We start from the raw sequence: 16500 nt of genomic DNA, 5'->3' as shown, positions 1-16500 counted from the left end.
ATAAACTAATGCATTAAATAAAAATACTTGGTCTTATTTGATTACTCGCTCTTTAAACATTCTTACTGGCTACACTGCAAGCACGACTCCTTCTCCTTTTCCTCAGTTTTTTCCAATTGTATTATTACAAATTTAGCTTTTTAATAACTTTGCTTCTTGATTTATGACAAAAGCAATCATGAGTGGATAGACTCTACACCGAGACTTTAGCTTTGAATAGCTGTGAATGAATAGTAGACATCTTTTGCATTTTGCATTTTGAAAATACAGAATCAAACTGGTACATTTTGTCCTTGATTACATATTTGAAAATATGAAAATTGCAGACTAAAAGTCCCCTGATCTGATGAGCCATTTTGTGGTTAAGTGGTTATCTAAACAAACTAAAGAAAAGAGGCATTTCTGAAAATCAAAGATGCAATGTGATATTAAAAGTGCATTTGTGGAGGATGGCGATGCAGTTTCAGAGGCCAGATAGGGGAAAATGATGTCTGGGCAAGACAAGCTGGTATAATATTGCTGCTGGTGATGATGTTTTCTTTGCAGCTGTATTTCTTACTAAACCTTTCAGCACATTGTTTACTGACAGTATAAACACATTATATTCCTCTGACCCAGCTTCCTCACTCAGACCAAACTGCTCAGGATCCCTGGAGAAGCCTTCCTGAACTGGGCCATCGTGTGCTGACGAGCCTTCTTGCACATACAAACAACAGTCTGTGCTCATCAAACAGCTGCTTAACCTCGCCGCTGCAGCGAGGTTCTGTCACAACGCTCACGAAACAAAGAGATCAAACAAGGAAATCAATAATCACCCCTGAGTTATCGTTCCTCCCAGTGAGACAACCACAGCTGCTCTTGGTGAGGGAATGAAAGTACATTCTGAGATAATCGCCTCGAAAAACAACAAAAAAAAGGGTAAATTATTAAGAGAGTCAAAACGTTATTGATACCCAGAGAGACTGCAGGCTGGTGCACGCGATCGACTGGAGCTAGAGAGCTGGAATGCAACCCTACAGTAGCACTGTAATCCTATATGCCATGTAAATCATGCAGTACACGCCCATGCACAGAGCAGACCACATAAAGCACAATTCAATATAAAAATCTCGTATCAGAAACGAAAACGACCTCCAGTTAGCACACTGCAACACTCTAATGAAATATTAACAGCACTGACAAAAGAGCTATTAATTACCTCAAGTGGTGTGTTTAGCATTATAAATGATCCAAAAGGTCCTTAAGAAGCCTGCTACGTTCCTGCTGGATTACCTGTCAAACTCCAGACTAAATGAGGATCAAGCAAGCGGGAAGATTTCGAAGAAGACGCAGCACAAACAGGTAGAACTCACCTTCTCCACCAGTGGGAGGTCAGGTTTCCATAAACCTTACAGAGAGCTGTTGGTCCCCTGCAGGAGATCACCTGTGCGAAGAAAAACACGAGATGTCGCGGTCAGTCGTCTGAGCATCGAGTAGCAGGAAGCTTAACTGCTAAATGGCTCTTAATGGGAACGTGAATGGAAATCAGCCCAACATGCGTCAAAACACCAATTATCTTTACAGAGGCAGAGATGTCGAGAGATTAGCCGAATTTCATTTTGAACGATCACAATCGAGGGGAGATTAGTGAACTCTGACTCTGTGGGAAGTAGAAGATTTAATAACCGCAGCCTCCTGTTTCCTTACAGTTTACACTCCGATAACGAGATAATTAATGTTGGCAGCATCCTAAACCAGGCAGGGTTAATGTAAGTAAATGAATCGTGTACTGTACTGATTTGGGTGTGAATTCTGCAATGATTTTTGGATTTTTGATGATTTTTGTAAATGTGACACCAGACAACATATTACACTGATATAAGATGACCAAATAAAATATGTATAAATGTACGTATTCAGCATTTATCTTAAAGAGCGTAACCTTTCTGCTGCCACTAACGCATACCATATTTTAAGAGTATGCAGCCCACACACACACAAAACTCAACACATACTGCTCACCCACACTGCCAAACCTTAAACAGCAATGTATTACAGCTAATAATATAAGGTACTCCAATGCAACATTTAACAAACCTCAAAAGACGAAGCAATAATCACTTAACTCACATACATTTAGACTTAAAGCTCATAGTTGGAGTGAGAATGCAATCGTACGTATATGTGCATGCACTATGTGTCCACCACGCAGCTCTCTTGATAACATGATTGTTTCATGTTTATTTGCACGTCGCCAGCATGATTAGTGCTCTTTTCAACATGAATTATTCGTCGCCGGTGCTGGCTGGAAATGTTTGAATTTACATAAAATAAGCACACAGGAAAAGAAACGCACACTCTTGATTTGTAAGAATCTGTGCTTTCGATACGGTTTGAAACACAGGGACCGCAAACACAGTCGGTCGATTAATTGATTAACAGAAGAGTTGTTGAGAAAAAGCTAAATCATTCACCGGTTTTAGCTTCTGAAATGTGATTATTCGCTGCTTTTCTGTTTTATATCACTGCAAACTGACTGTCTTCAGGTTTTAGACTGTTTCAAGGAGCTTTGGGATGATGTGACGGGCATTTTCTACAGCTGAATCCAATAAATAACTGACGAATGAATCAGAAATGAAAACAATCACTACCTGCAGCTTCAGCATCATGCTCATGTCATCATACGGCCATCTTGTCTTCTCTTTAATACCTACATATTCAGTGTGCAACGTTGATGAGGTCATAATGACTTCAGTTCAGCTTAATCTGTCTGAAAGCGTCATGTGACTGTTATTCTCTTCTCTGCAACTGTATTTGCATACATCTGTCTTTCAGTCATTTACGTGCAGTGTGCCTGAATCTTTCTCCCTGTGGAGGGTGCACCACCACCAGCACCACCACCACCACCCCTCACCCACTGTGTGTGTGCTGGGATCTGCTCCTGCACCTCATGAACAGGATAAGCTGTTCAGATAATGGATGGATGCACTGAATTCACAGGTTAAACCGCGATGAAGCAGCCCACCCAGTGAGATGAAGCAACCTGAGCTGTGGGCACAGTGGGACGCCTGACAGCCGCCACCTCCAGCAGGTTCTGGCACGAATTAAAATGCTGAGTCATGGTCACTTTATGGTGGTCTTATTTGTCTGAAGGACAGACATCAGCAGTCTCATGATGAAGAAATCCCAACATAGATTGTTAATCATTTACCAGCCAGCTGCTGTTTGAAACATGAACGGACTAATCAAGTCAGTCAACAGAAAATATTTATTTTTTTAGGTAAAAATCCCGAAATGATCAGGTTCCAGCTTCTTACATGGCAATATTTGCTCATTTTCTTCATCATATATAATAACAAATGTAATATCTTGGGGTTTTAGACTGTTGGTCAGACATAACAACACATTTGACGTCACTCTGGCTCTGGGAAATCGACATTGTTCACAATTTTCTGACATTTTATAGAGCGAAGGATTAATCGGCTGAGCACTTGTTAATTGCAGCCTTAGTTTCAATTCAAGGCTTTCAGACACACACCATGACGAAATGCTTTACTTTTCCAGAAGGCAACATTATATCATCTGTCTCTCTGTCTGCCGCTGTCTCTCTGAACATGGCCATGAGGAACACACCCTCTAGTGTTCAAAACAATGACTTGAAGCTGCTGCCTTCATAAGTACGTTCAGCTGCCACCAGACAGCGCATAAACAAAACCCACTGATGCTGATGTCTAACCATTCACGCCAGTATCGATCCAGACTCCGGTGAGTGATTCATGCCCTCAACTGGCACGCTGGGACTCCATTTTGAATTGCCCAAAATATCCTGACACACGCTACATCAGTGCTCTGCCTCAGGTGGAGCTTCACCGCGTGAGAGGCAGCAGGTAACATGACGCTCATTCATACACAGAAATAAACACATCTGTAGGAGAGGTGATGTGCCTTCTGCAGATACAGGAAGGACAGGACAGTGTGTATAAAGGTGAAATCAGCTGTCAGATATCCCTTTGACTGGATTGATTACTCCATTAATATTTCAGAAAATAAAAAGCCTCGTGCACATGGAAGCAGATTCACAGATAGGAAACTAAAAACTAAACTAAATGAAAGCCTTTCTGTGCTGCAAAAGGTGCCGTGGATGCTTCTGATAATCTCCAGCGTCATAAATCTTCCAGCGAGGATAGAGTCTTCCCCCCCGTGTGTGTTCTGCTGTGCGCCCAGAGAAATGAGACACGCCAGCTGCCCTTCAGACTCCCTGTTCCTACATTGCCTCTTTTTTCACACCTTGTCAGACACCACTATCTCCTCCTTTAACAGAGCAACAGGAACCTTTAACCCTTTCCTCAGCAGCACGCCAAGGAGGATATCAAAAAACAGCCCCACTATTTCACACATTGTCCTTGCTCTCCTCACACATGATGTCTCAGGACCATCCACAAACACCCAAGACCGACGGCGCGGTAAGACAACAACCAAGGTCACCGACACGAGTAAGGTATATAAAGAGAGACACGACAAGAGCCACATGTAACTGAAACCTTTATGAACGGCTTGGCTGCAGGTTTGCATCTGAAAAGTGATTTGCACACATCAGTATTCTGCAGCAGTTCCTCCATTAGCCCTCACATTGTCATGATGAAAGAGAACAACCAAGTGTTAGAGGGAGGACTCTCGTCTGAGACACAATTATCTCCATGAGTTAAAAAGTAAAACTGATTACAGATTTAAGCGGCATCTAATGTGATAAGAACAAAGCAACCCCCACTTGTCAGAAGTCCTGCACCTATTTTAGATATCTCACATTAAACAGAAGAACAAACAACCAAAAAAATGACAATAGCTTGAACTGTCGCGCTTCCCACACTTCCCACGCTCCTGTTAATCCTTTGTCAGTTCATGTGGACGAGGCCAAAAAGAAACCAAACTAAGAGGATTCAGATTAAAAACTCTCTAAAATCATGAGGCAAAGCGGCCTAAAACTATTATTTTCGCCCTCTGGGTTAACCTCGCTATGTGTGCTCTATCGCTGGTAGATAACCTTCACGTCACAACTTCTGTTTTCTGTGAATGGTCAGAGATAACCACAGAGTGAGCCAGTGGTTGCACGAGTGCAAAAGGTAATTAAATTGCTGAGCAGGAAGACGCCGCTTGGCCATAATCACAGACAAAATGAGTCGAGCGTGGAAACACAAAATGAGCAGCACCGCAGACTCTGGGTGAGCAGCTCGAGATGACATACTTGTGGTGGCCTTTGAAAATAAACACACAGCCTCAAAGAGAGAAGGACGAGTAGTTCCTGACTTAATTATTAGCTCTGTGCCGCTCAAGGACACAGCCGAGCACAGACTCCAGCACAAACAAAAGCACACGCAGAGAATTATCACCTGAGTGTCAGTACGGACACCAAAATCAACTTTTTCCTCTTCTTTCATCTCAAACATACAGCGTGTCATTTCTGCCACTAGGGGGCTCTCAATCAAAACAATAACAAAAGCTGGAATTTGATGATGTCATGAAGTAGCGTGGGATCTTGAGAGTTGATGTCTTCGTTGTTAAACAACCACCACTGTCGACGAAAACGAATAATGGCGCTCCATCACGACTCAGCAATACAAACAAGAGTAAACAGCAGAGTGGCTAGCTAGCTCGCTGACGTCCTTCCTCACGCATCGTCTGGTGTTTCTGTGGAGGTCATAACAAGAGGAGGTGAAGGTGATGTGATGTCACTGACCAAATGAAACGCAACGTTAGCTTGAATGAAAGCGGTTTTTCTCCGGGTTTGAACATTGTTGGCAACATTTGGGATAATGGAAGTACACGACTCAACAAAACACAGAACTGGTCCATTTTACACAGTTGAATGCCAAAATGAACACATCATGCCTTTAAATGCTGCATCAACACAAGCAGCTGTAGAGTCCTTTGCCCTTTCAGTTGGTACCAAAAAGGACGCTTTAGGTTCGATACCCAGCTTTACTAACTAGGCCCAAATTGATGATGATGATGATGATGATGATGATAGAGATAAGAATGAAAAACAAACATTTGTGTTGCACAAAAATGACAGTATGTATATTTTTATATGACTGTAATGAATGATTTGGACCCCCCCCCCCCATGTTAAATTATGAATTAACTTTTTGACCGTATAAAAATCCTTCAGATTAAACACACAAAGGCCACAATTTTTGAGTTTCATTTTAAGGGACAGACAGACAGACAGACAGACAGATAGAAATCAGCCCACAGATCTTGGAAAAGACGATATTTTGATCAGACTTTGGGCCTGGAGGACTTCCTGATGATACACTTGTAACTCCTCTAACTCGTCTCCGCCGTGGAGAGTGAGGACTCTGCTGATAAATAGCGAGCACTCTTGAACCCCCCCCCTCTTCCGCCACAGAATTGGATTACCCCCCCCCTGACCGTATCATCATCTCTCCTCTGCAGCCTCGTGCCGGGCTCTCTTGGGGGCACCTTGACTGCTGACAGCAAACCGTGAGCTCAGCACCGCGGACAGCTCCACAACGAGCCGAGGCGGACACGAGCGAGCCGGCTGTCATCCGCTGCGTCACCACCCGGACGGAAAGCCGCGGGGTTCGACACGAAAACACGCAGCAGCGCTTCGTCCAGACGCGCACTCTCTGCGCACGGCAGCGGCGAGGCACGGCTGGAGGTTCGAGGTGGAGAAGCTGCAGGGTTTAAAGAAGAAGCCCCGAAGCAAACTGCAGAAACACAACAACTAACATCTCCGCTGCTGAGCGCCTCAACGTGGCTACGGGACACTTTGCTCGGCTGGAAGCCTGGATGCATTTCAGCCCGGGAGCAGATTTGATGAATGATTAAAAGACCACATGCACCTAATCCCATGTAGAAAGCAGGATGCTCCTCCTCTGTGGTGCTGTCGGTTTGTCAGAGAAGAAGAAGAAGAAAAAAAACAAAAAACAACAATGACGCCAGAGATGGCTCCTCGCTGTGCTGTGACAACCAATTACATAACGTCAGAGCGGAGTGCTCTCATTAACATGCGCGTCCATTTCCCCGAGAAATCCTACAAAAACAACCCCGACTCATATGCAATGAATGATTAACGATTAAAACCCATCATGCAGAGAAAGAAGTGGTGATTCCGACGCGTTTGATCGACGCACATCACATTCCTAGTCTTGTTTACCGATTTGGCGCATGGCAAGGAGCATAAAATGGCAATCCTTCCCCAGGCTTTACCACCATCTCCAAATACTATAGCGTAACATAGCACCAATCTTTGATATCATACTGACCACGTATGTTCTAGTCTTTCTGCAGAGAATACTGAAGCAAATAAACATTGAATCACTGATACAATTTGGACACTGAGGTCAAATTTGCGCTTCCTCGCCAATTCAAAGGGCAACAGGAACAGCTGTATGGTAAAAACAACACCCCGTCCTATTCATTCAAAGGGAGTCACAATATTAGGTTGACAGTGCAAAACCGGAGTGAACCACTCAAGAATAGAGTTCAGCTGGAGAGCAGAGCCTGCAATAGTAATCCAAAGATGATGCAAGATGGTCCTCTTCACCCTTGGCGTATGCAAACAGCGGTACACCATTTAACATGACGCATGCATTATTCAAAATCGCTCTTATTGCTAGTGTATCTGTAGTACTTGGTCGGTCTCGCGGCAGAGAGCGGATGAGACATGGTCCGAACGATGGGAGATGATACTGGAAACGAGATTCCTTTATCCCCGCGTCGCCCTTTGCTATAAAAGGATGCTCAGCTTCTCTTCCCTGTGCAGCAATGTGGCATCAACACGGAGCAGACACACGCACCGACTTACCAGAGACGCTGCCCGCCGCTGAGGTGCACCACTATCTGACAGTCTGTGCTGCAGTTTATTCTGTATTTCCCCTTGCAGTGACAGAAGGTGACCCTGCGTTCTCCGCAAGACTCCGCATCCACTAGATCACGATGCACGCAGCAAGGGGGAGCTCCACAGCACAGGCGCGCGTCGGGGGGATGGCCCAGCGATTTCCTTTCAATGGACGACAGAAACAGGCTGCGGGGAAACGAGGGAGCCAATGCAGGACTTTTCAAATTCCCCTCCCAACATTTGCCACATGAGCTTAGGGGAGCTTTGCCAGATGTGTCCGCATCTGCAGGTGGGAGTGGGTGGTTTGCGTTCTTAGGCTTTCACGAGCATGAAAGTTTCGTGTTGATCATATTTGAGTCTGTGGGAAATATTTTTCATTAAAGAAAACAGATAAATAGCTAAAATAATATTGCGGTTTATAGTTCGGATTTAAAATGGGGAGAGCCCCAAATGTGACTTCCACTTTCCAACCAATGAGCAGAGCGGATGGTGAGAGGAGGCGTCACTGCTTCCCCTCCTGTCAATCACGCCCACATTGCATTACACTGCAGGGGAGGGAGATGGAGTGGTTTTGTCCTTTGGCTGCCAAACAGGCCTACAGACTCTCCATCCACTGTTTCAAGTACATAAGGAAGGTCTGTTCACCTGCTGGCTCATGCAGTTCTGACATTTTGTACCAAAGTGCTCTCTCAGACAGTAAAGTGCTATATTACACTCAGCAGACCAGAGGCATTGTAAGCAGGGCCAAGTGACCCGTAGGAGAGCCGGATCATACTGGACACGTGTTAGGAGACACGCAGTGAGGTCAAAGAGGAGCGCGGCACTGAAACCTTGTGTTTTTTATCAACCTATGGAGGGTCCGGCGTAACGATGAATGATGTCAGGATGGTTCTTCAATGTGAAAACACTAAAATGACAAAATCCAACTATAATGACGTTTTATGTATTTTGAAGCTCTTTAATCCTACGTTTAATCGCTGCATCACGACCTTGAGTAGAAAATGACTCAGAGCTATTTCATTTTTTTCCCTCTTCATTTACTCAAGGACTTCCTGATTGTTATTTTAAAGCATGTCTGAGGTTTTGAGATATAACCACCACATGCTCACAATGCAGGCTCTTTCCATCCTCCTTCCCTTTAAAGTGCACTTCGTATCAATGGACAAACCACGAGCTACACTATGTGCCTTCACTCTCTCTGGATTGGTGCTCTGATAATACCCTTTAGAAATTTCTTCTGCCTGTAGTCTGACAGATGTGCTATTTATCTCATTCCCCACAAAGAAAGAAATGCACAGCAGACATCTCTGTTAAATCAGGGGAGAGAATATTCAGTTTTTTTGCAGTGCTGGTCCTTTAAAGCGCCCTGCCACAGCCACTCAACATCTAACGCAAACAGGGTGAAGAGAGGAGGTGTTTGTTCTGTGGAGACGAGGTTTCTGGAGGAGCAAATGCCTTAAAGCAGATCGACTGGATGCCGGCTTTGGTCTGACTCTGAGGAGCAATGACTTTATGCTAATTATATAATGAAATTTCCATCAGTGCAGATTGTTCATTTGATCACTGCGGTCACACGCTGCTGAACAACTGTTCTTCATCTGAGCTGCAGTGATGCTTTGATGCACAGTCAGACACGCACGACTCTGTCTGTTTTACATAGAAATGCACAAACGCTCAAGTACCGTCTCCACTGCAAGTCTACCCCTGACCTCTAACCTCCACAAACATCAAATAATCACACACAGATGATTTCATCCAACTCTATATTCAGCTAACACTAACAGCTCCTTCCAGAGGTGACGACTGGCAAGATGAAATTTCCTTTCTGCTTTGATTAAACAATGCAGCCTCCACGCCTCCTTCTCCCTCTGCTGTGGTCAGACCGTAAACTGTTGAGGGAAATTTGATCTCCCTGGAAGCGACTGTGCTGACAGATTATCTGTGCTAATCAAATTCTCTTTCAATGTTCGAAAAACTGAAGCAACTGAAGGTTCACGCTGATCTGCTGATTAACCTGAGCTGACGCATAATGTCATAAATTTACATTGTGACACAAGTAAACATACAAGTCCATTGTTACTGATATCCATCATGAACGTGGTCAAGGGAAATTACAAATTCTACCCTTTACAATGTGTTGTCCTTGTTGACTCAAAGTTGTTTACTGCCATCTAGTGGCAAAAGGCTGAAGGTGCAAAAAACTATCACTGAGCCTGCGAACAGTGAAGATACTATGAGACACTTGTCCCACTAATTACACTTATATGATCAAAGTTCTATGTGATATACAAACATCTGAAGCATGTAAACTTTTTGAATTATGTCACTCGATTGTTGCTTCTACTAACACTGATCTTACATGTGTTGTTGCAGACTTTTCTATTATTTCTAAATACAATAAACTATGTTGTACTTTTTCATTAAATTAGAGTACAACACATTACAGTTTAATGTGAGTTCTTCCTTGATTTTAGGAAGTCGGCCATCATCAAACTCTGTTTTGACTGTGTTCTAATATTGCAATATACAAACACTATTTCAATGCTGATGTTTTTGAAATTACACTATGACAATTTTACTTTAGGTTTTTCGTCTAACTTGCTCCTAATGAGCCATCCTCCACGTCATCTTAAAGGAATGTGTGGATCCATGCACTGAAAAATTAAGATGTTAAAACTGTCAGATGGTTTATCTTTTGTCGGCTATTGATAAAAACATTCACAGTCTGTTTTCAGTTTTCTTTGCAGACCTGAGAAATCAACACCTGACAAACACAAAGCCAGGAAACTATAAGATTTTGACATTTCTAGGACGGGTAGCTATGGAGATGTGTTCAAATGCTTTAGAGAGGACACTAAAGAGACTGTAGCTGTGAAGATCTTAAAAAAAAAAAGAAAAAGATATTCTGCAGCACATACATCAATGCCTGCTTGAAGTTTCATAGTTATTTTAGATTAAAATTAATTTTTGTTTAACTGGAAGCCATCTTGTTTGGATCACTATCAGAACAACGAAGTGGCAGGTTGTTTTCTTTATGTAACCTTTTTTATTTTTGCGACTTTTCTCTCTAACTTTAATTCAAAGAAAGTCAGACTTTTGACTGTTCATGTTTGCAAAGCAGTCAAAAATAACACAACGTGCTAAAATACACAGGTAGAAGTAGAGTTAAGGTAAAAAACAGGTAACGGCAGGTTCAATAGACCCACGTCCCTGCACTCAAAAGATAATACCACTGTCCTCTAATCTGGACAGATGCTGCACTATTGATCTGGTTTGGACCAACAATGACTCTGTGTGTGTGTGTGTGTGTGTGTGTGTGTGTGTGTGTGTGTGTGTGTGTATAGTCCCCAGTCTGCGCGGAACAAGATAACCAACAGTCCAAAGACTAAGGATGATAGAGACCCCATATTGAAATGTGCCAGTGATTGTGACCTAACTTATGATAGTGTCTTGTTTCACCAAATATTGAACAAATCTTGGAGATGTCTCACATTTTGCATCATTATTCTAACATTGGACATGTCAGTCTGGAACACCTGGTGCCGGACTTGTGCCTGTCATCAAACAGGTTTAGAGCTGGCTAAGCTAATTTAATTGGAGCGTCAGCAGCAGGGCAGTGTTGGGGCTGTGAGAAATAAATGAGTGATGAAAACAAACCAATTGCCCTTTGGGGACAAACAGTGTGATGCGGACTGTGGAGGCAAAAACACCCTCCATGTTCTCAGACCAATCGATTTATTTAAATTTGTATATTTAAACTTGTACTTCACGAAACAGGGATTCTGCAATAATCAATGCATTACAAGACTATCATCTACAATATGATAGACAATGGAATAAAGAAGCTGCAGATATCGTGGAGTCAAGTCTCTTCTACGCAAGTGTCATCTGTGACACTTGCATAGCATGACATTGAAATTCAGCAGCACAACTTTCAAATACAACGTCCCTCACAAATCTGCATTCATCATGGTTTGCAGCCCTGCAGGTGTACTTTCATTAATCTGTGGGGGAAGTGATAAGGCAGGTGTTCATGGTCCACTTTGGTCTAAGTGCTTCTTACCATGAGGCCCTGCTGAAAGTTCTGCTCTGTCCACAGGAAAAGCAGCTGCAGGTTCTGGAGGTTTTCCCCTTGGTGGGAACACAGAGTCCTGGTTTAACCCCTACTTTCTCCCCTTGCTTCAAATACAGTATTTGAACAGAGAGGAGTGTTTTGACCAACCCGGGACAAAACCATGTCAACACACTAACTGATGACGCTCCTTGGTGATGCTAGCTCCTGCCAGGAGTTAATTTGGTTCAAACAGATGCACACCAAACGTTTCTTTAGCACCAAACGGACAACGAGTGGGACCAAATCGGATGTTATGCGTTTCCAACAGATATAAAGATGAACTGACAGTGTAAGGATGAACTACGTGCCATGGTGGGGGATACTTTTGGCACAGAATTAGTTTTGTGTAGTCATGCCACTTTTATACTGAAAGGTCCAGACAGGAAGTGTTACTGTTGCTGCCGCTTCCGGAAGACAAACTGCCAGCGAACCACAACATAACGGTATCGACAAGAGGAGCTTTGCACATCGCACGGTGAGTAACAGTTTACCTGAATTTACCAGAAACGAAAAACAGGTCTCTTGTAGTTGGACCTCGTTGGAGCTCTTCTCGATGCAGAGGACACACTTCAGCTTGTTTATGCTATAAAACAACTTGTCAGTAACGGTTCCATCTACCCGCGCAGCTAACGGTGACGTTAGCCATGTTTATACATGTTAGCTAGTAACGGTGGCTAACGGGCTTGTAGCCGTTAGCTCAGTGCTGAGCCCCTAAACAGGGAAGTTCATTGACAGAAGTGCTAATTTTATTTTATTTTAGTTTGGGTGGCTAGCGCAGTTATGAAGCGCCGTCTGCTTTATTCATATTAGCAAATACCAGCAAACCAACCGACCACAGCATGAAAAGTGGCTTATAATTAACGGGAAAACAGTTTTCTTTAAACTTTTTATATGCTTATGTCAATTCAGCACAACTGGCACAAGCAGCTTGGTTGAGTAACGTAACTGCCAATAAATGACCTTTCAACTTCTTTGATTGTAACAGCGCAAATTCCTTTCTTTCCGTGCTCCCCAGATTTCTCGCTGATTAGGGAGGGCAGTGATACCATGTGGTTGTCACATGAACGACGAGGATGAGGCAGAAACAACAAGCGGGTAGCTTGAGTCGAAAGCCCCTGCAGTGTCTGCCATAGGGAGGGGGTCTGCTGCTTGTAAAGGCCCTGCACAAGCAGCCCCCTGCCTCCCCACCTCCTGAACATATGCAATGAACAGCACTACTCAGTCTCCTACCGTCATCAATGGAGATGTGGCGGTCGGCTATGTGCTGGTGCCATTTCTCCTCATCACCACCATTGGAATAGCCGCAGCTGTGGTAAGTGGTTATTTGGTTTGGTTGGTGCAGGATGACTTACCCAACGCACAGGCTCAATTAAAAGTCAGAATTGAGAGACCTGCTTGTGCACAGTTTATGTAATACTCTTCATTTTTGCCTGTTTCAGGTCATGTATATTCGTAAGAAAAGGAGGTAAGGCGGTGCATATTGATTCTATGGCACAATGTTTTGTGATAAACGTGATTAATCTCTGTGTTTCATTAAATCAATGATTGATTCTTTTTGTCTTTCAGAATCGACAGACTCCGTCATCAGCTGTTACCAGTTTACACGTACGATCCTTCAGAGGAGCTTAATGAAGCTGAACAGGAAATGTTGTGGAGGGAAGAGGACACAAGGGTATGATGCACTATTGGTTTTCAAACTTTTGGAGATTTATGTGTTTTCTGGGACATTTTTACCTGGGGGACCAGTTGTAAGAAGATATGTGTACTTTCTAAACATTGAGGGTTGACCAACCTGCCTGATCATTATACAGCTGACCACATTTTACACACAGGACGTCTGCTGTTGCCTTGTTTTGTCACAGTGTATTTCTTGTCGTTGTGTGGTTCTTCTTGGTTGTGCCATTCACTCTTAACAGCACAGCAGTTCCTCATTTGGTTTGTCACTTCCTCCTCCACATAGAAACAGGGCTACAAAAAATACAGTAGAAAGTGAAGTAGTAGTAGTAGTAGTAGCAGAAATGTGGCAGTACTTCTTTTATTTGCAACTCAAATCCCTCACAGTAGCAGCCAGTGGGTAGTTTCAGTTCCTCTTTAGTGATCAAATATTTTGTAAACATAAACTGCACAGAATTTTGACTTTCAAACATTTCCTGCAATCGGTGTTTATGGTTCATCTAAAGCAGTTCCAAAAACCAAATCTATGTTTGTGTGTACATGTGGCTGTCAGGTTATCCAAAGGTTTAACCTTAAAGGTATCTTACCTGCCTCTGAACCTCCTCTCATACTCCTGGTGGGACCAAGTTCAGAAATAGCAGACATAGAAATAGATGGTTATAGCTAGAATGACAGTGTTGACATTAGATGATTGGCCTGCTTGGTTCCTGTCAAAAAGCATGCACTGAGCCATGTGAAACACTAGGTGGCGATATTGACCAGGTGTAAAGCTGCTCAGTAAGTTTTACTCACAGTTGTGAAATGAAATTGGAAGGAGATGCAATCATATCAAGTCCTGTATTACTTTAAGAGGCCGTTATGTCCTCAAAGAGTCAGTTCACCCAAGTCACAAAACAACATTTTCTCACTCCTTCTGGATTCCTATTTACTGCTGGAAAGTTTTGGTTTTATCTGCTGAGGTTTTGTGAAATCTGTCCCTGATCTAATAAAGTGTCACAAAGTCACTTTACATATTATCATTGGGAACAATCAGTTCCGACTATTAGAAATGACTCATGTACTTTGCATTTTATGTCCTCAGATTGTTCAAGGTTGGGCCAGAAGTTACCAACAGCGACGCCCTCTTCTGACCAAAGACGTGAATGCATGATGGTAGTGAACCATGCCATAGAACATTTTCAGCCACAGAGATCAATCATTCTCGAAGTCATGCACAAGACTTTCCTGTTTTGTTTGTCTTTGCTACCATTTGCCGTTATCTTGGAGCACATCAGCAACAGTCAGCGTTTTTGGATTTCCTGTTTTATGTACAGACAGAGTGATTGTTCATTTGTGTGCTTCTGATGCCAATCCTGTGTGCCTAACAGACGCAGTACCTTCAACTTATTTATTTGAAATTATTTATTCAGACTTTTTACTGTGGGATTGGAGGACACGAGTCAAAGTTAAGAAAGGTGGGATCTATCTGAAGACACAGGTTTATGTTTGTTTACTGTGTTGTTTACATTCACAGTGTTGTTGTGGGCGACATGCGGCGAGCAGTTATGTTCCTGTGGGTTGTAGTAGGCATTTGCAGTGGCTATAATTTAGGGGCTGTGTTCCCTGTGTGGTAGATTACTGTTGTGCACTAGTTAAAGATCATCACCCCTGCTGAGGGCTTCCGATCATCGCCTGCACATGTCGTTGTGCGGAGGTTTTTTGCAGTGCTTTAAAAACAAATCTTTGATGAAATGAGAGTTCCCAACAGTCACGTTTGCCGACACAAAACGCTGCAATGTCACATCCAAAAAGAGGTTTAAGTTCAGTGTTTCATATTGCTAAAGTTAGAAATAGCTGTTTAGTCCATTTTTTATTTCAGTTTCCTTTTGAGTGAAAAGGATGCACACGCCCTCTTTGGTTTTAATTTCCTCTCAAGCTCTAACTAGCTGCCCCACCATCCAGATCTTTTTGTGGTTTAGCCAAATCCTATGACTCTTATCAATGGCATGAAAAGCCAGATATGGAAGTAAATAACACCAACCTCCTCTCATCCCCAAAATGAGTTGTGACTAGTGCCCTAAATATGTCCTGTCTGCAAGGCATGGCACCAGCACAGATTTACCTCCAGCTGAAGAGCGTGTTCAGATGAATGCCATAGGTCTGACTGTATCAAGCACTCAGGAAACCTCACTTTTTCTTCCTTGATGAATCTCAAGCTTTCCTGGCCTTCATTTGCCTTGCATTTGTGAATGTAAACTAACTAAAATAGAGCTGTTAAGCTGTTCTTATAGGGGAACATGTGTCGCAGTGGCTGTGAACATAAATATCTTGGACAGATCATGCCTAACCTTGATGTTATCAGGCATGACATCTATCAGAATGAGCTTTTACAAGGATGTTTTCTGCAGTCTTTTCTGGACCTGAAAACATCCTCACAGAACGTGTTCCTCGGTGCTCCTCAGTCATCTCACTCTTCATTTTCTATGCATTACCTAGAGACTTTATTTTATGTGATAAAATAGGGTCGTCATTTCAAACTACTAACACCCAATCATGTGACATTGATTTGCACTGGTGAGACGCCTGGTAAACTTTTAAATGAACGCTCTGATTTCAGGTTGTACTTGAAAAGTCAAAGAACTACTGATGTATATGAACTTGGCAGCACTGTTATAGAGATTAGCCTTCAGACTGTTGTACTAATTTGATGCTTTGGGAGAGAATCGATGGGTGTAAACATTGAACATGCAAATAAAGTGATAAGTTTTTCTTTTTGTGTTGTCATTGTTATTTGAGCAGTCTAGATACTGTTAAAAAAAATGCAGGGCACATCATTAACTTGCATGTGTCGTTGAGTGGTGGGTGGAAACCATGTAATATGGATACACGCCTT

General features: G+C 42.9%; 2 protein-coding genes across 4 annotated transcripts in view; one reads left to right on the top strand and one right to left on the bottom strand.

Annotated features, from left to right (window-relative positions):
* Positions 1-8319, bottom strand: part of pacsin1a (protein kinase C and casein kinase substrate in neurons 1a) — a 32543-nt gene extending 24224 nt beyond the window's left edge. The window contains exons 1-2 of one of the 3 annotated variants that reach the window (XM_076742046.1): positions 7808-8319; positions 1353-1423 (exon numbers count right to left, since the gene is read on the bottom strand). The gene's annotated coding sequence lies outside the window, so the exon portion shown is untranslated. The other 2 variants (XM_076742047.1, XM_076742048.1) reach the window with 2 other exon arrangements.
* Positions 8320-12359: 4040 nt separating this feature from the next.
* On the top strand, positions 12360-16380 carry smim29 (small integral membrane protein 29). The gene is made up of 5 exons (XM_076741405.1): positions 12360-12429; positions 12970-13266; positions 13394-13419; positions 13521-13626; positions 14710-16380. The coding sequence occupies exons 2-5, from the start codon at positions 13159-13161 to the stop codon at positions 14776-14778; spliced, it is 309 nt and encodes a 102-aa protein (XP_076597520.1). The 5' UTR covers positions 12360-12429; positions 12970-13158; the 3' UTR covers positions 14779-16380.
* The last annotated feature ends 120 nt before the right edge of the window (positions 16381-16500 follow it).

The sequence above is a fragment of the Chaetodon auriga genome, chromosome 10 (genome assembly GCF_051107435.1).
Source record: "Chaetodon auriga isolate fChaAug3 chromosome 10, fChaAug3.hap1, whole genome shotgun sequence".
In the NCBI taxonomy this organism is placed as follows: domain Eukaryota; kingdom Metazoa; phylum Chordata; class Actinopteri; order Chaetodontiformes; family Chaetodontidae; genus Chaetodon; species Chaetodon auriga.
Note: the sequence above shows the minus strand (reverse complement) of the source record. Positions and strands in the feature narration are given on the sequence as shown.